Source organism: Phalacrocorax aristotelis, chromosome 11, assembly GCF_949628215.1.
Source record: "Phalacrocorax aristotelis chromosome 11, bGulAri2.1, whole genome shotgun sequence".
Classification (NCBI taxonomy): domain Eukaryota; kingdom Metazoa; phylum Chordata; class Aves; order Suliformes; family Phalacrocoracidae; genus Phalacrocorax; species Phalacrocorax aristotelis.
In genome coordinates this window covers 12,075,710-12,096,118 of record NC_134286.1, presented here as the reverse complement: position 1 = coordinate 12,096,118, position 20,409 = coordinate 12,075,710, and the positions used below count along the sequence as shown (strand labels likewise).

Genomic DNA, 20,409 nt, shown 5'->3' with positions numbered 1-20,409 from the left:
ACGGGGGTTGAATGTGTTTGTCTAAAGCAAAGGCGGCAGCAGCTGAGACTCACACACGTACACTGTGCCTCCAGGCTCGTTATTTTAATCTGCATCACACCATTTCCCAGGCTGAACTAACTAACGATGACACTGAATGGGACAAAACCCACCTATTTATAAAGCTGGGTATGGATAAAAAAAATGGAAAAGCCAAGAGGTTTTCTAACAACCCCCAGAGCTTGAAAATATTATTGACAGCAGGCAGTTTAATCAGCAGTTTCAGAGTCAATGCTTAGTACCATCTAGTGGGCAATCAGCATCCTGTCAGAAAGGAATTATTTCTTCACAGCACACTGTTATTATTTGTACAGCAGTGGCAACAGGTGCTCCAGGATCAGTCAAATGTCCCTGTGTGAAGGGAGCAGCTATACTAGTACATACCCAAGAATGATACGAAGCCCTGCCTTTATTATTGCTGTACTCCTCTTTTAGGTGGTGTCTCTCCAGCCTCACTCTGTTGGGCACTTGTAAATACTCTTAAAGGAAATGATCCAGGTAAAACGTTCTAGTTAATGTTTTTGAATTGCAGATTTTTCAAAAAAACTGCATATCTCAGTTACACAGCACAGAGAATTAAAAGTAATTTTTTTTTCCAAATCTAGTTCATATTTCACTGTCCATCTACTTTATCTAACTGCAGACTACCTCCTTTTCATTTAGCATCAACATCTCTTCAGATCAAAGCCACTGTCCCCCAGCAAGTTAAAGCAAAGCATACAGTTCTTGGAAAAGGACAATATTGTTTTGGAGGTGTGTGTGCATAAAGACAAATCAATTTTTCTCCATCCCCTCCCACCAGAGCAATCTGCCTGAGAGTGGCAGGTTGTGTTTGCCTGCCCTTTAGCACCCTCGCAGAGCAGCACGAGTGGTAACTGCGCTTCTCATACTGCCTTCACCCTGGGTTTCTTGCTGTAGCATTACAGCTGGCACAGAGTTCCTCCAGGGCCTTCACGGCTCCCACGAGCATTGATCAGCCACAACATGCGTTCGTGACCATCTGATGTCATTGCACTCCCATAGTCTGCTCCCCACCTTAATCTTCTCTAAATTATGTCCACTCCCAAGGAGGCCTTACCAGGGCTTTATCACTGACAACGGATAGAAAAGGAACAAAAATCGGTCCATCACTGGTCCCTCTAATACACATGAGAAAAACAGAAGACCTGGCTTTCAGGGGTTAAAGTCTCGAAAGCAGGAGCTGGAAAATTAGCAGACCTCAAATAGTCCCAAGGTAGGTTTGGATAAAATTTTTTGTGTCTCTGTGGACTTTGCTGATCATTGTCAGCTGGAGACAACAACTGGGCACCATGGTTTAAAGCACTTTGAACTCTAATCCCCACCATGTACTGGCCACATTCTCCTGTTGGGATTTCCATCCTCTCCAAGGTCCTGGCAACACTACACAGGTATCGTAACAGCCCCAGATACAACAGCAGGGCAAGATGAATAGCTGGGACCCACTGCTGCTTTCATCATGGCCAAGGGAGCTGACAGTCAAATAGAAATTAGTAATGTCTAAATTTTATCCTCATTTAAAGCACAGTGCCTGGATTCCTGTGTAAAACATCCTAACAAATTCCTCACATAAGCAGACACGGTGGAGCTGGCTGGGACACCCATGGTTTTATTTGGACACGGGAGGAGTCTGCCAGGGAAGACGGGTATCTCAGCTTATTTACATTGCCCAACCTTATCTACGAAAACAGTCGATATATATGATAGGAAACTTTTCCAAAGTTTTTTATGTCAGGCTATGTAATTCCATGTCAGGGAGTGAGCAGACAAGGGAACTGCCTAAGGCTCATCCCACTGTAGCCACCGTACAACCTTCCAGCCCAGCCGAGATGGTGTCCCTTGCTGTCACCTTCTCCCCCAGATACAGAGTGAACATGGAGGCTGTTTTCTGCAGCTGGACTATAAAGTCATTAAAAAGCAAGCACGCTGTGTTCAAAGCAGCAGAAATCCCGGTGCTGCCTCTCTGAGATTTGTTGCACATGCCAAGGGCTGGGAACAGAGATGAAAGGGCTGGGGACGTGCACTGGCTATACCCACATGGTCCAGGACATTTTATGATGCTCCGCTAAATCTCATTTTTGAAAAGCACCCTGGAAATGCTCCTAATGAATATTCACCTCTTGCTACAAGACTCCATCCTCGTACTTTTAACTGGGCTTCTTAGGCACAGTAGAAATGCTGAGTAGAAAGATCAGGAAGACAAAGGGATTGGTCAGGATCCTTTTAAAGAGCTATTCATCCCTAAGTCCATATTGTCTCTAGAGGAGACTTAAAAATGCCGTTTGTTTTCCAAAGTTTTCTCCTTTCCTGACAAATGGTGTGCTTTTTCTTGGTGCATGTGCTCTGGCTCAGCTACATCCTGTGTAACTTTGGTAGTGTTTACAGTGCTCCAGGCAAGCTTCATTCCTAAATACAACCCATCGGACCCAGTGGGATACCAGTGATAAAGTGATCTTCTCTACAAAGGAAAGAATAGCGGCCTCTTGTAGAGTCAGTAGAAATTCAAACCGAGGTGGTTCTTATTGCATTGAGTGACTTTCAGAAGCAGAGAGAGGATTTATCAATAAATAGTCCCTGTGAAACAAATGACAGAGGCAGAGATGCGGCCAGAAAGTGAGCAGCCAGCAGAACTGCCCCCAGAGGAGATGGTTGGTTTTTCTGCTCGCACACAGAAAAACCTCAGGTCTCTGAAGTATTCAGGGAGAGTCAGGGGAGGGAAGTGAAATCCACAAGATCCTAACACTGGAGACGCAGCCCTTCTCGGCCTCCCACCGTTCCTACACCTCACTTTACCCGCCTACCCGCCCCCCTCCCCCCAGCCTCCCGCCGGTTTTCGGCCTCTACTTTTCTTCAGGTCTCCGCGGCCGCTCTGACCAATCGCAGACCACGCAGCCAGGCAAAGGCCAATCGCACACCTCCTTCTGACCTGCGCCCCGCCCCCTGGCGGGGCTAGCGAGCAGCCGTGCGCACATCCCTCCACCCCTCCTCCACACACCTTCCCCCGCCCGGGACCGTTGTTGAGGCGGGCGGCGTGGCAGGGTGACTGTGAGCCACGCCCACCGCCCTTTCGCGCCATTGCGGGCGCGCGCAGGGCCCCGCCCGTGGCCGCCGCGGAGCCAATGGGAAGCGCGCCGAGGCGCGTCCGTGGGGGGCGAGGAGCCTATAAAGAGCCCGCGCGGCTGGCGGGAAGGGTAAGATGGCGGAGTAGGTACGAGTCGGCGTGGCTGACGCTCATCGTGGCACGTTTCCCACGTCCCCGCGCGGGAGGCGGGCGGGTCCTCTCGCCGAGGGTGCAAAACGCCGAAATACGCACAGAGCAGAAGTATCGTCTTAATTTCATTTTTGCACCGAGGCGGGTGCTAGGTGGTAACCCACAAAGCTAGCACCCCGCACCGAGACACTGCGAGGTCTTTCTGCAGATCGCTGTGTCAGTCACAGCTAATACTCCCGCCCCCCAGCTGATCATTGGTTAGTTTCTTTCTCACTTCACCTTAAAGGTACAGCTCCCTTTTAATTTACCACGGATGCTCAGAGATCACGGGGCTTATCTGAGTAGGGGGTTTTCTGGCCTATGGACTTGATTTGAGGTATTCTAATGAGGACAGTTCACCTAAAGGACACTTAGTTTTAGTTCTTATCAACATCCCAATTAACTGTCCTCCTTGACTATACACTTTATCACCCAGCTTTCAGTGAGGCAGGATGTTCCCTTTTATCAGTCTGTCAGTTCTTCTCAAGGATATAGTTGTTAAACAAATGTTTCCCTATCTCTCAGCTGCTCCCTTCTCTGGCTGCCAAATTCTGTTTTGTCAGGTTCGCATGGTGGAGGAGGAGAGCACCGCGCCCGACATCATGCCCAACATCAAGATCTTCAGCGGGAGCTCACACCAGGACCTGTCGCAGAAGATTGCTGACCGCCTCGGCCTGGAGCTGGGCAAGGTGGACACGAAGAAGTTCAGCAACCAGGAGATGTGGTGAGGCGGGGGCGGGGCCACACTATGGCTCCTCACACAACAGCCTGCAGCAGTCCCAATGACAGTCAGACCCAGGAAATAGATTTAAGGACCTCCAGTTTTGAGGGGAGCTTGGCAAAGATCAACACCCTTTGAGGCCATGCCTACAGCTTTCCCAATGGGTTTCTGCAAGTGCAGCTGGACACCAATGAGCTCCTGACTATTCTGAGGCAGTGTGTGGTGAGCCCTGACGTCCGGGACTGTAAACTCTACACCTATAGCAATATGTATAGACTGCAAACTCTACATACATTACAAGCAAGAGCTCACCCTCAAGTTCAAGGAGTTTCGGGCGTCCTGCCGCCGCATGGCAGCCGTTGACAAGAGTCCTACCCACATGCTTTCTGCCATCATGAGCAGCTTCCAGGTGCTAAGCAGCCTCATCAAGACATTTGTGAGGCTGGTGTATGTCGTGTGCTCATAGACCCAGTACCAAGAGCTGCTGACTCCTTTTTGTCCTCCCGCCCCTTTTCAGCCCTAACTTTTTTTCAACCTCTACTTTTTTTTTGGCCTCCCACCTCTTTTTAGTCTCTATTTCCCTTTCGGCCTCCCACTCCCTTTTGTCTTCACACCACTTTGAGGCCTCCCACCCCTTTTTGGCCCTCACATTTTTTTCAGCCTCCCTCCTCTTTTCAGCCTCTGCTTTCGTATTCATCTTCCCAACCCTCCTCTGCTTCTACTTTTCTTTCTGCCTCCCACCCCTTTTTGGCCTCCATTTTTCCGGCTTCTACTTGTCCTTCAGCCACCAAGGCAAAGTGCAGAGCCTTGTGTTCTTCCTGTCAAGTGCCATTCATTAACAGACAGGGCTTCGAGGCAGTGCAGTCACAAGGCAACAGAAAGAAAAAAACAACCCTCTGCAGAAAGGCTTTCTGCATGAAAATGCATCCTTGATTAAGTGGCTGGTGGTAATTGAGTGGCAATTGTATGCAGGAATGTGCCAAGAGAGGGACAAGGGCTACTTGTCTTGATTGACATCACCATGAAATTTGATGGTGTTAATGTGCTGCTTAAAACTTCCTGGAAAATACATTCTCAGGCCAGGAAACATAAAGGCAGTTCTGATTAAATGTATCTCCATAGCATTGGGTAAATAAAAAGGGTTTTTTGCCATTCATGTACTTTCATGTTCTCATTAATTGGACAATAATTTACTTTACAATTTCCAAAGCATGAGGGAACAAAAGCAGCTCAGGCTATGAGCTTGTTCTTTCTGCTACCAAACCAACTCATGCTTGTCTGCATTGTAGACCACAGGAAAATTAAATAAAATATGGATTTTAAGTAAATAATTCAATTTATTATATTTTGCTTTCAGAATGAAGCAAGCCAAGTGGAATTAGGTGCTTTAATTCTGAATAAGGGTGTCTACACAGGAACTGATATACTCCAACACACTTTCCCATCCAAACTTCGCTTAAGCTATGATCATTTTCCTGAGTGTCCTTTGACAGACAACCTGACTCACAGGCCAATGGTTTTCAACCACAGAGCCTCTCCCTTTATCCCTTTTAGGCCAAGAACCAGATAAACACCTCCCTCTTCAAAGCTGGTTCTCCTTGTCCCTTCTTTGGTTAATGGCAATGCAAGCTGCTAATAGACAAACCATGGCAAGGAACCTCATGAGCAACCTTTTTGGCTTTGTTTAACTAAGACTTTGGTGCATTAAGAGCTTCTCCTCAATCAAATCTCTGAGATTATCCTGTTCTAAGAGCTTCGCTAGTGATAGTAATAAATCGTTAAGGTAGGTGGACTTTTGTCCTCATAACCAAAGTGCTTTCTAACCTACATTGTGGTAGCTGAAACACTGAAGGATAGCAGGGACTTAGATGGCATACATGGCCATTTAATTCTGCTGTGAGCAGTGCAAGGCAGCAAGATGACACAGAGCTGGAGAGACTATGAGCGGCTGCAGCACTGAGCCCCTGGCTCTGTTTGCCTTGGAGGAAAAGAAGGTGTCATCTACCAGCAGCTCCACAAAATGTTCCCTCCCTGGGGGCAGCTTCCACCGGCTCACTGGGGCTCCTGAAAGCATGTTTGGCCTCTAGCTCAGAAAGGCAAAAAAAAAAAAAAAGCCCACTGCCATCATTTCACTTTTGAAATTGGATCAGTCCATGATTCAGCCAAAGGGAAAGAGACTGAGCACAGCATCCTTGAACGAAAGGGCAAAGAAAATAAATTATTAGTATTTTTGTAGACTAGAAGTTTGCAAGACAAAAAAGCAAAAGGTTATCTTCAAGTGAAGAAGCAGTATCCTTCAAAAATTAAAAACTTGCTCCAACTTGATAATGTTGACACATCATCCCACCCAACCTTTGAAGCTAATAGCCAGGGACCGGTCCCAACTGCTTGGGCTCAGCGTGGCTGTCTGGACACAGCTGATCAGACAGCAAAGCTCCTGTTGCCCCTGCCTGTCCTTGACTCTGTGCAGCCTTCAGCTGAGGCACCTGGGCTTCTGTTTCTGCTGGAAAAGCTACAATTTCTCTTAATGAGAACCTAATCGCTGTGAAAATCAGAGAGAAACGTGAAATGGCGGGTGCCCAGCCTGTGTTGCTGCCCCTGCAGAGCATTGCCGTGTCTGGAGCTCCGCAAGGCATTGCCCCCAACTCCGGGCTTTGCTCGGGAGGTAGCTAGAGCACAGTGGGAGCCGGTAGGAGCCGCACAGCGCGTGGCTGTGGCTGCGATGCTGTGGCACCCCCGAGTCACTGGCGCCACAGCAACAGGCAGCGTCCAGCAGCATGGCGAGCTGACGGCCGTGCGGTGCTGCCCGAGACTCGCCGGGGTGGCCCCTGTGCAGCGCCACGCACGGTGCAGCAGCCCGGCGAGGCGGCGCCCGCACAGCCTGGCGCGGGGGTACAGCACCTGCGAGGTGACGCCCGTACAGTGTGACACGGCGGTAAAGCAGCCGGGCAAGGCGACGGCCGAACACCATGCCACTGGGGTACCGCATTACGCCGCGGGACTGCGGCCCGGCGAGGTGACGCCTGATTAGCGCAGGGCAGGCCCTGGCAGCCTGCGGCGGCGGAGGAAGGAGGCAGCGGGCACGGGCACACTGGCATGCTGAGGTAACCCCCGCCTCGCCGCTCCTCACCCGCCGGGGTCGGAGGCGGGCGGGGGACGCGGGCACGGCGCCCGGCGGCGGGAGCGGGTACATAGTCTCTCCCCTACCCTGCCTCGCCCCGGGTCCTCTCGTGAGGGAGGGGAGCCAACATGGCCGCCGGGGGGGGGGGGTGGTCGGCTGTCAATCACGCGACCAACGAACCCCGTGTCCCGTGCCGGCCCCCCCCGCCCAGGGCCACGCTGGGCAGGGCCGTTGGCCAGCTCCGGCCGCGGCCGCTCTGACCAATCGCAGACCAGGCAACCAGGCGAAGGCCAATCGCACACCTCCTTCTGACCTGCGCCCCGCCCCCTGGCGGGGCTAGCGAGCAGCCGTGCGCGCGTCCCTTCCTCCGCCCCCGCCAGGGACCGTTGTTGAGGCGGGCGGCAGGGCAGGAGGCGGACCACTGAGCCACGCCCACCGCCCTTTCGCGCCATTGCGGGCGCGCGCAGGATCCCGCCTCTGACCGCCGTGAAGCCAATGGGAAGCGCGCCGAGGCGTGTCCGTGGGGGAGAGGAGCCTATAAAGGGCCCGCGCGGCTGGCGGGAAGGGTAAGATGGCGGAGTAGGTGCGAGTCGGCGTGGCTTCGCTCACCGTGTCGCGTCCCCGCGCAGGAGGCGGGCGGGTCCCCCCGTGGCAGCCGGCTGCGGTGCGAGGCGGAGCGCGGAGGAGGAGAGCACCGCGCCCGACATCATGCCCAACATCAAGATCTTCAGCGGGAGCTCACACCAGGACCTGTCGCAGAAGATCGCCGACCGCCTCGGCCTGGAGCTGGGCAAGGTGGTCACGAAGAAGTTCAGCAACCAGGAGACGTGGTGAGGCGGGGGCGGGGCCGCACTACGGCTCCCGGCGGGCCGCGGGGCGCTGCCGCGCTGGGCTCCGCACGGCAGCCGCGCAGGGTCTACTGGGACTTGTAGTGTGGGGCGCGGGGTGGGCGCCGTGGCCGCGGCCCTGCAGCCAGGCCCGACTCTGGGGGAACGGCGGCTTGGCTGGGGCCGCCCTGGGAGACCTCCACTGAGCGCGGAGCACTCCTGCTGGGCCGGAGACCTGCAGCGCATCCCGCCCCTTTCCCTCCGGGCAGCCGGTGTGCAGCGGCCGGCCAGGGCCCCGTCTCCCGGGGGCGTCCTTTAGCCGCGGTGCCGTTGTGCAGCGCGGCCGGCTCCGCTCGGGCAGCTCCCCGCCCGGAGCCACCTTCTGTGGAGCAAGGCTCGGGGCAGCATGGGGACTGTGCCGCTGGGCGTCGGGCCGGGACTGACCGGGTGCGGGGTGAGAGGGAGCGGGAGCAACTGGCCCGGTAAAGCGTGACACCGCGAGGAGCGGCGGAGCCCAGGGGTGGGCTTTCGTATGGGGGGAGGCCGCGGCCGCGGTGCTCGGCGGAGAGCTCCCGGCGGCGGGGAGCCATGTGCTGGGCGGTGCAGGGCCCCGGCGATGCCTCTAGCGGCCTCCGCTGAGAAGCGCCCGCCTCCCGTGCGGGCTGTGCCGCGGGGCGCCCGACGGGCGGGGGGCGGGCGCTCTCCGCACCTTGGCCGTGCGGCGCTCCCGCACGCGGGGGAGAGGGTTTGTGTCACCCGGCCGCGTTGGCAGAGCTTGGAGCGGCAGGGTTCCCCAGCCGGACGCTGCCCCTGCCACCCCGAAGCCCGGAGCGATGGGAATGCGCCTCTCGAGGTTTCACCCCCGCTGATTAGCCTCTTCCATGCCTAGTCTAGACTGTGGTGACCTGAGGCTTGACAGTTTTGTGCTTAGGGCGTAGCTGGTGCCTTTAAACTACTCTGAAAAGCATCAGTTTTTAAGGTATTGATAAAATTCATCAGGAAAGATCAGAGGCTGACCCCACCTTGCAGCCCATGACACAGTTGCAGCCATGCAGTCTGTATTCCCCTCAACCTAAGAAACCTAAGACTCATCTTGGTTTCCTTCTCTATGCTTTATAAGTCTTGCTGCTATCCTACCTGAAAAAGCTAAAAGAAAGGAGAGGCTAAAAACTGTTCAGAGCTCTTCAGGTTTGCCTTAGAGAAGTACACTAAGCATGTATACACCATACAGTATAACACAAAGAACTTTGAATGATTGCTCCAACCCACTCCTTTCTTCTGGAGATGGTAACTTTCTCCAGGAGAATCCAGGATGTACATGTGATATAAAATATTATCTTTCTATTGCACGGGTATTGATTGTACCTGAAAGCTTCAGAGGGAGTACAAAGAGTTGCAAAAAGAGTCTGTCTGACTTACAGCTGTTCCACTGTTCTCATTGTTCTATATTAACTGCTCTTATCCATCCAGTTGGCTGGCCAGCAGGTTCTTATGTCAGCAGGTCGTGTGACTAAGACCTAATAGACATCATATTTACCTGGAGATGACACTTGTGTGGTAATGACTGCTAATTCATACACTTACCTGGCAGAAACATCTCATGCTGGCTGAAATTCTTCATGCTGTAAGTCAGTGTGCATTAAAGATGACAGCAGTTTACTGATGGATATAGAGTAATAGGACTACAAATACCTAACAGTCATAAAAAACATGTTGAAGAAGAGGGAAGGAAGATCAGAGAATGAAATATTAAAATTAGAAATCTAACTTAAGGTGCTCTATAAATGAAGCCATTAGGGGTGGGTTGGTTGATTGTTCACTTGCTCCTAGAGTTTGTTGTGGAAGCAGTCTGCAGAGTGGGTGACCATCTCCAGTGCAAGAAGAAACAGTGGCAGAGCTTTGTCCTCAGTAGACTGACTTCTGGTTACTTCCACATCTGTGGCAGACTTCCCTACACTGAAATGTTGGAATTATTCAGTCGTTAATCTGTTCCTATGGAAGGCCTTATGCAGCATTGCCCTGTATGGAACCTCAAACTGAAGACCACTGTTTTCTTTTCTACTCTGCCTCTGGTGCAGATGTCTTGATACATGCACTGAAGCTGGCAGTTTGCTGCTGGCAAACAGGAGCTTTGGCTTGTATTTAGTCCCTTCATCACAAGGATTGGTGTGCATTGCATCCAGGAGGAAATTAATTCCTTTCCAATGTGAAATACTTTCCCAAGTGAAATGCTGGAGGGCTTCTCTGGTCAAGCCAGTTGACAGCCAGCTGTTATGATTCTAAATCTAATAATCAGTTGCAGCATAGCTTCTGGTAGAAGTTTTCCTTGGCTTTCTTGCTGGCCATCACCCTTGCTTCCTTTGTACACTACCGCTTTTTAGCTGAGGTGGTTGTACTTCTGATTCAGGGGGAATAAGGCCTTTTCTGGGGTGTTTACTTGTTCACCTTGTGCTGAGATCAAGAGTACAGGCTGAGTGCTTTTAGCCTTACTGACTGAATCATTAAATGCAATCAGTGAGCAATGTAAAATAGTTACTGAGCAAATAAGTAGCAGTGTTCCTGCTCAATACCCTTGATTGTATGACTGTCACCCAGTGACCCATGGGAATGCAATCCCTTGGTTGTTCTGCAGGCATACGTGATGGCTGTGTTTTAATTTGTATTTGGATATAACTCTCCTTTCTTCATCTGTTCCCAGCGTGGAAATAGGTGAGAGTGTACGTGGGGAGGATGTCTACATTGTGCAGAGTGGCTGTGGTGAAATCAATGACAATCTGATGGAGCTCCTTATCATGATAAATGCCTGTAAGATTGCCTCAGCCAGCAGAGTCACAGCTGTCATACCCTGCTTCCCTTATGCTCGGCAGGACAAAAAGGACAAGGTAAGGGATGTGATAGAGGTTTCTGCTGGGAAGAAGAATGCACACTTTGAAAGTCCTGACTGTTAGATGGGGTTAGATGAAGTTGAATATGTAGAGGAGGAGATATAACTTATTTTCATTTCTTTAAACCTCAGGGCATCGGACTGCAGATTCATCTTTTCATAAAGATTTAGTTCTTCTTGAAAATACACCAAGCTGTAATCACCAGTTGATGAAAAGATGCAATGTTAATGAGTACTCCTTTTAGAAACTGCCTGTGAATCATTGCCTAGAAGTGGAAGACTGACATCTTGATGAAGGAGTTGAACTTGTCTTATACTGTTTTTTCCTGTACTAGAGTCGAGCTCCAATCTCTGCCAAGCTGGTTGCAAACATGCTGTCTGTAGCAGGTGCAGATCATATAATCACCATGGACCTGCACGCATCTCAGATTCAGGTATGAGCTAAAATCAGGGAAGTACTTACCTGCTCTGATCTGAGCCTTTTTACTGCCTTGCAGGCTTTCCAGCAATCTGCTTTTTTCAGATGCAGCAGTGATCAGGACTTGGGAGCATGGGATTGGAAGGGACTTGTAGAATCAGTCAGAAGAGGATGGGGAGATGAGTAACAGGTTCATCTGTAAATGAAATTATAGCTGTTCTTGATCAGACTAAGCATAAGGAGTCCTCTGTAAATGAATGTTGGGCTAGTAAATGATCCATGCAACTTTATTGCCCCACAGTGTCACTGTGTATTCTTAACAGGTCCTTTGAGGAATTTGAGATGGAGAATGTTTTTATCAAGAATCTTCTTACATACTGAATAGAGCTTTATGATATTTACTGAATTGTCAGGGAGAAGTGAGCAATGCTTTGACAAAGTGGCTGGTAACAGTGCAGCCCTGAGGTTAGCGCTGGCTCCAGGTGTACTGGCACAGCTTCTTGTGAGGGTTCAGTTGACCAGGACAGTGATCTGATAGCTTACTGATGACAGGATGGGCAATCCCATTGTATCCATTCAGTGCCACCCTTTTGCATAAGTTGGCTTTAGTTCCCTTCCAAGCTGCTGGTGAATTTAATTATTCATGGGTTTTGCTGGCTTAGTCTCACAGAGCAACTGAAATCTTAACCACAGCTGTGTGAGAGAAGTGGCAAGAATATTTATCAGGTTGAGGAGGGACAACAAGCTGCTAAGTTATCAGTCTTGTCTCCACCTTGAGCAAGTGATCCAAGACCAAGAAACCAACTCAGTGCAACTGAGAGGGGTGTGGCAGAGGGGAGGATGTTTATTGTGTTGCTGCAAACACTCTGAATCCACAAGGGTAAGAGATCTACTGCCTGGTGAAGTAGGTGGGCTGGCTGTCATTTTAAGTTGAAAATGCAGTCATTTACACTTCAGTGTGATTTCTTCCAGTATAATTTGCTCAGAAATATTTTGTCTCTCATGGAAAAAATATGGGGGCACAGTTGAGAAGGCTTTCAGAAAGATCATGAAATAAAAGAACAGAGTGCAAGGGCTATGCCTCTTCCCTAAGAAGCTTGGAGTTGTGATTTGTGTCATAGGGTTGACCTTTCACCAGCAGCAATGGTGAGATTCAGCTGAATAATTGGGGTTGTGTATGTAAGCTTCGAACATCTGGCTGGTTTCAGCCTGGGGCTTTAGTTGCTGAGTACAGAAGAAATGATGGTAGTAAGGATCTGTTACCCCTACACCTTGAAGCATTCCTCTAGAGTAGCTACCCCCACTCTCCTTCCTATTGCTCCCTGTCCAGGATTAAATTCTGGCTTTTAATGACCTTTGAGGTTTACCTGGAGGAGTCTGCTGGGTCAGTGTGAAGTTGGGGAACCAGCTGCATTAGTTTAAAAACAACTGTTACTCAAGCCTTTTTCATAGCTTTCCTGTAGATGCAAACAATGTAGGTAATGAGCTTTAAAGATTGCCTTAGTAAACATGCAGCTAGCTGCTCTGAAAATGAGTGTGTTTGCTGGTTTTCTGCACCCCGTTAGGACAGAACTAGTTCCATGTTACGAAGGTGTCAGGTGTGAAGTGTTATTTATGCTGCTAAACTATTTCTGGCTCTGAAGACTTGTTATGTGACTCCTCTGTGTATGCCAGAGGCTAATGCTCTTGTATTAAGGGAAGTAGAAAGGAAAGCTGAAAGCTGTGGAAAGGTGGTGGCTGCATGCTTGATCATATAGAAGGCTTCTTCCAATTGATTTTGGAATGCAACCTTCAGCTACATCCGTTCCTGTTGTCTTCCCTGCAGGGTTTTTTTGATATCCCTGTTGATAACTTATATGCTGAGCCTGCTGTATTGAAATGGATCAAAGAGAATATTGCAGAGTGGAAAAACTGCACCATTGTTTCACCAGATGCTGGTGGAGCCAAGAGGTAAGCTGTCAGACAGCTAGCTTGAGGTGCTTCTATACTTGAATTCCCAAGAATGCTTGTGACCTTAAGACATGTTCCCTCTGCCAGCCTGCTGTCTGTGGCAGCTAGTGAAGAGTGGTCAGATATTCTTTCTAGGGAATGTTTAGAAGTTTCTTGGGTTACATGGAGAATTAAATAACTTCTAGAATCACAACTGCATAGGTAGGAATTGCATGATTACTGCATCCCTTGGACTAAACCAATTTTTTGTGGAAGGATAATTATGCAGGTTGAATGAGGGAGAGGGAATCGTAGGTTATACACCTATGCCAAGGCAAGGTTACTGTTGCTGGTTAATAATATATTTTTATCCAGGTTGTTTTCTTTGTAGTGTTCAGCATAGTCTATTGAGGCATTTTCTTTATTTCCCTTGATTTGAATATCTAGCTGGGACTTAAGCCTGCTGCTATTCTTCTGTGAGAGCAAGGGAGATATAGATGGTTCCTTTCCAAAAAGCAGCACACGTTATAGCACATTTCTACTTTGATAGTCTGACAATCTTCCATCTTTCTGCAGATAAACATGCCAGTTTGGGCAGGTCAGAATGTTCTCAGGTGCTTATTAGGGTAAACTAGGCTATTCCTTGATGCTTCTGTATAAGGGCTACATGTGCACAGCAAAGGGATGCAGATGTATTCTTTAATCGAGGACTGTCACACCAAAATGTTGGTGCATACTGACCTGATTAACATATTAGTGTGTTTTAAGCTATTACAAACAGCCAATAGATACTACTGCTGTAGGTTGCTGTGTGTCTTCCTGTAGCTTTGTTGTGGCCCATGTATTGGACAAGACCTTTTGTATATTTGGCTACTTCTGTAGCTTGTTGCATTATGCAGTATATGAAATGCCAAGTCAGACAGCCGTGATCTGACTGAAAAAAACCTCTTCAAAAGCCACTTAAAGTGGAATGTGTTGATCTTAGCTGGTGCAATATTTTATGGAGACACTGCAGAACTAAATACATTAGTAAACAGCTTAGTTTACAGTCTCATGTAGGACTCCCACGGTGATAAGTCTGATCTAGTGAGGCTAGGCATCTGCTCAAGTGTGGAATGTCTTAGGGGCACGTGTATTTTGTTCCTTCTCACTCTTAATGCTTGTGAACTCTTCAGTATTCATTAGTATTGACATGTAAAGTTTAGGTCCTTCTAGTAAGGTTGTTCTGTGGTCACTTTAACCAAAATAAATGTGAGGTGGTAGACTTGCATGTCTTGGGCATGTACTCCTGCCACTGTCCTTGTGCCAACATTTGCATGTGTGAATAAGTTAAATGCTTGTATGAGTGCAAGTAGATACCTGTTGTAGCACAACTTAAGCCTTTCCAGCGTAGTGTTTATAAAGATGACAACTTCCCAAGCATTCTGATCACTTCAGGTTTGCCAAACTTGCTGATTAAGGTTTTTGAGCTTTAAATGCAAATTGATTTACAGTAGTAAGGATGAAGAACTTTTATCTTAATCTAGTTGCTCTCATGAGTAGAGATTAGATCAGAGATTGCAGTTTAACTGCTTGAAGGGAACTAAGACGACTGTCTTCTATTAATTGCTTGGGACCAGTAACAGATGTGGTGACATCTTCTCTTACTGCAGTGGCAGTTTGTGCTTAATAGTTTTAAAAGAGATTCAGCTGAAGCTGTTGTGTGGAGTTAAGCGTTGTTTGGAAACTCTTCTCTCTTCAGAGTGACCTCCATTGCAGATCGATTGAATGTAGACTTTGCCCTCATTCACAAAGAGCGCAAGAAGGCCAATGAAGTGGATCGCATGGTGCTGGTGGGTGATGTGAAAGACCGAGTGGCCATTCTGGTAGATGATATGGCAGACACATGCGGTACCATCTGTCATGCTGCGGACAAGTGAGTAGGCCTGACTGATTCTTTCCTAAACGAAACCTATTGTTAATGAACACTATATTACGAGCTAATCAGACTATTTGCATGTCAAGTTTCACAAAGTAACATAGTTTCTTGATTATTTATCTCATGTCATACAAAATAAGTAAAAAGCCTAGTTAAAGTTCTCGTTGGGAATAGCTAGAAGACTGCAGTGCCTTTTTATTTGAAAAATGCTGGTGTTTGAAGGTGTGTCTTCCACTAGACCATCACTGACTATGCTAGGTGGAATTAAGTGCTGTCTGGTCCATCAACTTAAGGTCATACATCTGAATTTCTAAGCTTTTCAAACTTTCATATCTTTCAAGCCTTCTACGCTAGAAATGCTGGCATATGCAACACTCAGTATTAAATGTCTGCTACCTTGCATTGGCAAAAATCATGGCAGGTGGTTTGTACTATATAGACCAAATGTCCCAGGGCTAAGAACAATATTTCTTAACGTATACCTTGCCTGTGGTGGATTTTATGGTATTAAACTGTTTTCTTCCCCCAGATCAATAGTAGGCTGGAGGAGGGAATCAAAGGTAGCCTATTGATTAGTGTATGGTATTGTTGTCTTTTATGCTTACCATGTGCCCTACACTAATGCCAGTTTAATACTTCCTAAGAATTTCTCATCTTTCTCCTTTCCCCTCCTTTTAGGCTTGTGTCAGCTGGAGCCACCAAAGTTTACGCCATCTTAACTCATGGAATCTTTTCTGGGCCAGCAATTTCTCGGATCAACAATGCCTGTTTTGAGGCAGTTGTAGTCACAAACACAATACCCCAGGAGGACAAGATGAAGCAGTGCCCTAAAATCCAGGTGAGCATCTGCTTTCTCTTCTGCCATTTCTGGGTGCAGTAGCACTTGTCTGTCCCATTGGTGGGGAAAACCCCATAATACTGTCTAGTGCTTACAGCAGTTTCACTGGTACTTGAGTCAGTAGCAGTGTTGACTAGTTCTTTCATTCCTGTTGCTGTAGAATAACAGACCTGTTACACTGATAAAATGCAGCTTCTAATCCAGCAGATCTTAAACAGTTCATTTAAGTAAATTTTTTTTCAGGGCTTGTTCTACCTAGATCAGATCACTGATCTTATGGGGACATGATACAAGCAAGAGTTGTATCTATACGCTTTGGAGGGGTGATATGTTGATGACATGTAATACTGAAGCAGAAGTAGATAGATACACAACTGAAGCTAGCATTACCAACTTCAAATATTACTGTCACCTAATGCCCAGCCCTTTAAGCAGCGTGTCCCTTCCTTTTGTGAAGCAACATAGGCCTGGTCTGGGGAAGGTGAATGCTTCATGTCTGGTCATAACAGCAGTGTAGGTGAGCTGGAGAGGGAGTGCAGTCTTGTCCCATGGACATGTCTTTCTGGTTTGACTAAGACCAGTTGACCCATCTCCACAGTACAATGATCACATACTTTGCCATCCGTATGAAAGCTAAAAGCTGGTCTCTTGATGCTCACTCTGTCTTGGGTTTTCCATTTAGGAAAAGTACTACGGCATTTTGTTCCCCAAGCTGAGGCTGACATTCCTGGAAGAAAAAAATTGGCTCTGCAGCCTTGAGCTAGGCAGAACTTGAGTTTTCCTGTGTTAATGGACAGCTGGAAGTTGCAGCTTTACCTGAGCATTCAGGCATAATAGGTCCATCAGAAGCTTCAGGTACTGCTATAGCATACACACAGCTAAGGACACCCTAAATACTAGCTCCACAGCACAAATATATAGGACATAGGCATCTGGAGAAGTTATTGAAAGTGAATGGCACTGCCAAGACTCAACTAGTACTGTGTTGTAAGCATAGTAGGTTCCCCAGTACTGATGTTCTGGTGACAAGGAAATTCAACTGGTTGAAGCTGCAGTGAATTTTAAGCTGCTTTTGGCAGTAAATTATAACCTGCTTGCAAACTGCTGTTGGATTGCATTTTTCTCAGCACTAACTTCAGGATGATATTCCTGCAGCTGAGCACATATAAAGGATGTCTGATGCTTCAACTTCTTTCAAAGCTCCACGCTAGAGTTAATGTAGGCAAAATGTTACACTGGTAATCAGTATGTAAATAGCTGTAGTCAAAGATTGCAGTGGAGTAGTTTTTCAGGCTCTGACTTAACACCTCACTCTTCTACACTAGAATCTGATGTTCAGTGTTGAGAAACAAAGAACTAAAGGGCTCTGTGTGCCCTGCAGCTCTTAGGTTTTTTCTTCCTTAGGAAGAACTTCTTGTCCAGAAGAAATAAAATTTTAAGTACACACTTCACTTAGTTTCCTTAATGCACTGTGAAATTGGTGCTTCTTACTGAAACTCCATATATCGAAATGCTTTAGCTGCTGGGGTTCAGAGCTAGTTCTGTTACGACTTGGTTTTTCCCTCCAGTTAACTGGGTTACCCCACCAGGTGGAGCCAGCACAGCGACCAGGAGCTGAGCGGCAGCACAGCAGCTTCATCTTTCTTAGACTGTTGGCAGTGATGGTAAAGCCTCATGACTCAAGGGAAGTGATCTGATCTTGATTTAGACTCCCCTAACCTGCAGCCTACACAAAGTGAATAAGAGTTCTAGGGTAAACAGACTAGGCTTAGGGAGTCTCATCAAAGAAAAGTGACAGTAGGCTGTCATCCTGACAAAGATCAACAGTGAAATAATTCTTGTAGTGCTATATGTAAAATAGCTTCAGAATTATATGTAATTAAATCCCAGTGCTGTGTAGGAGTCATTTTTCTGTATCTGGCATGTTTTAAATTTGTGTGATGAGTTGACTTTTTAAGTTCTTCCTAACTTACCAGCTGTTCTTCCAGGCTTGATGTCTTAGTGACACTGATGCATCTTTCTTCCCCTCCAGGTGATTGACATATCAATGATCCTTGCAGAGGCCATCAGGAGGACTCATAATGGGGAATCTGTCTCCTACCTGTTCAGCCATGTCCCTTTATAACAACAGATGCCAGCTGCTGCTTGTATGGCTTTTTTTTAAAAAACCAAAAGTTCAGCTTGTTGTAAAGTTCAGTAGAAGACTCTGCTTGTTCCAGTGCAGTTCTCCACAGCTCCTCCTGCTTAAGTCAGGTTTATTGACTCTGATCCCAACACAGGGAGGCTGGGGGGGAAAGCTTATCTCTAACACTCCAACTCCACCAGCAACCCTGTGCATCGGGCTCATCAGTAGTACTGACTCACTTCTGCAGATCTGTGGAGAGCGGGACTGACACATGGCTAATTGCCACAGTTATTCTGAGTGGGGGGAGGGAGAGGGTTTGTCTGTGGGTGGGGTTAGATGACCTGGCATGCACACCCTAAATTGTTTGGGAAGTAGAGTTCCCTAGGACATGTTGATCCAGATCTACAGCAAAAGCCTGAGAGTCTCTGGCTGTCTTACCGCTCTATACCTGACAGAAGCCTTTGAAGAGTGATGGGGAAGGCTTGTATTTTGGCTAAGCTCAACCCTAGGTGAAGCCCTGGGGGATACCTGGGAGATGGTTCTGCTCCAGCTTCTTCCCATGAAAGGAGATCAGCATAGTTGCAAACTTGAATTTGTCTTAATTATTGATGAAATTAAATGCCCTTTAGTGTGCTACACAGCATAGTGAAGGTAAGAGCATAGTCTGTGCAGTACTGCCTTGCTATGTTAACTTAGTGGTGAAGGTGCGTCCTGGACAAGCATTTTTCTCCTTATGTGGAGGACTCCATGGTGGTTGTATGCTTTAATTTCTAGTCTAAGCTAAAACCATTTCCTCAATTTCACAGCTTATTGTTAGCCTTGCTAGTGATTAGAGGACTGCTGTTATATACTATAGCTGCACCTTGGCTTGCTGTGCAAATCCTTGATCCCTTTTTTACCAGTACGCTAGTAAACTGAGCCTCTTTTTATCCCACAGTAGCTTGGTTGTTGCATCTAGCAAGTGCCTGCTCAGACGCAAGCTTTGCATCCAGCTGTCCTAGCTTCTCATTGCTTGCAATCCTGTTGTCCTGTAAGTTACTGTCACATTCTGGTTGCTTGTCCTGGTCACTGTTTGACTTGCCTTGAAAGTATTGGTCCTTGCAAAAGATCTTAAACCAAGGACCTCTTAAATAAGAGGATGCAGGACTACAAAACCTGAAGAAGCCCTTGAAGTGGGTCTGATGCTGCTAATAAGTGCTTATGGCCGTGGGTTGAAGAGGCTGGTAATACGTAGTACTGGGAAAACTGTAGATCTAACACCAACCTGACAGGCAGCAAAGTGCCTGAAAGAAAAATACCAAAACTAGAGCTGGCTGAGGCTCCTGGATGTAGTATCACCTGAAACTTGAATACTTAGTAACTGTACCAGACAATCGTAAGGTAAACTATTAAGTCTCTCCTGAACTCCTACGGGGTTATAGACCAAGCTGGTTTATGCTCTGGTTTTTATAAGCACTCCTGTTTCATTTGTTTTTTAAGCTGGAGGAAGGGAAAAAAGGAAAAGAAGGAACTAGAAATCACTTGCTAGAGTAACCAGCATTGCTTTGAGAGGCTAGGGGCTGCGGTATAAGTGGAACTGGCTGAAAGACTTGGTTAATATCTAGGGAAGTACTGCTTTAGTTGTGCCTTTTACTGAAGACTTCTCTCCCTTCCTAGAACTCCTGTCCTGTGGCAACATTAACATTTCTATTACAGTGTAGAAGGTTTTTTTTTTTGCATACAAATTGGTGTTTGTCTGGAAAGTGTCTCTTGCTTCTTTGCTTTGCATACTGCACTGAGCTCTACCAAGTATTGATTCCTGTTTCCTGTACTAGAGGCCCTGCTGCTGCACTGCCCTGAGAGCCAAGACATCAGAGCAGCAGTGTGAGAATTTCCAGCAGCATTTGTGTTTAAACTTAAGACCTGATGAAGGAATTAAACTTTTATTTAAAAACCATGGCCTCTGCCTATACATGCTTCTAAAAACCTTGCAGATGTGATGTGCATTTGAGTTGGGTGTCACTTGCAGAGTAGATCATGGAGTAGTGTTATTTGTAAGGGACTTTGGAAGGTCATCTAGTTTAACCCTCTTGCAGTGGGGCTGACCGTGAGGTTCAGCTTGGCTGTGCTCACATTGAATTGAAGAAAAAGCTTGGGACCAAGCTACTTCTCTTAGTGGGTAGTGGCTTTTGTCTGTATCTGATTTCCTAGACTTACTGTACTACCACCTCTAACAGTTATCTCTTGTACTGTTCAATTATGTATCGGAGCAGATCTGTTAACAATGTTCAGGTAGGGGAAAACCTGAATAGTTTATCAAGTACAAATAAAGAATTGTCAAG

General features: G+C 47.5%; 2 protein-coding genes across 2 annotated transcripts; both read left to right on the top strand.

Annotated features, from left to right (window-relative positions):
* Positions 1 to 3,106: 3,106 nt before the first annotated feature.
* Positions 3,107 to 5,181, top strand: LOC142063345 (ribose-phosphate pyrophosphokinase 3-like). The gene is made up of 2 exons (XM_075106988.1): positions 3,107 to 3,248; positions 3,871 to 5,181. Exons 1-2 carry the CDS (start codon positions 3,177 to 3,179, stop codon positions 4,033 to 4,035), a joined length of 237 nt encoding a protein of 78 aa, XP_074963089.1. The 5' UTR covers positions 3,107 to 3,176; the 3' UTR covers positions 4,036 to 5,181.
* A 2,533-nt stretch (positions 5,182 to 7,714) lies between these two features.
* LOC142063343 (ribose-phosphate pyrophosphokinase 1) lies at positions 7,715 to 20,024 on the top strand. The gene is made up of 7 exons (XM_075106985.1): positions 7,715 to 7,979; positions 10,675 to 10,858; positions 11,196 to 11,294; positions 13,104 to 13,228; positions 14,949 to 15,122; positions 15,804 to 15,963; positions 17,996 to 20,024. Exons 1-7 carry the CDS (start codon positions 7,858 to 7,860, stop codon positions 18,086 to 18,088), a joined length of 957 nt encoding a protein of 318 aa, XP_074963086.1. The 5' UTR covers positions 7,715 to 7,857; the 3' UTR covers positions 18,089 to 20,024.
* Positions 20,025 to 20,409: the final 385 nt, after the last annotated feature.

Bases quoted from the DNA above. Each gene is read 5' to 3' on its own strand.
- LOC142063345 (XM_075106988.1), top strand. From the start codon at position 3,177: ATGGGAAGCGCGCCGAGGCGCGTCCGTGGGGGGCGAGGAGCCTATAAA. The intron at 3,249-3,870 runs GTAAGATGGCGG...CTGTTTTGTCAG, and splicing joins CCGCGCGGCTGGCGGGAAGG to GTTCGCATGGTGGAGGAGGA.
- LOC142063343 (XM_075106985.1), top strand. From the start codon at position 7,858: ATGCCCAACATCAAGATCTTCAGCGGGAGCTCACACCAGGACCTGTCG. The intron at 10,859-11,195 runs GTAAGGGATGTG...TTCCTGTACTAG, and splicing joins GGCAGGACAAAAAGGACAAG to AGTCGAGCTCCAATCTCTGC. The intron at 15,964-17,995 runs GTGAGCATCTGC...CTTCCCCTCCAG, and splicing joins AGCAGTGCCCTAAAATCCAG to GTGATTGACATATCAATGAT.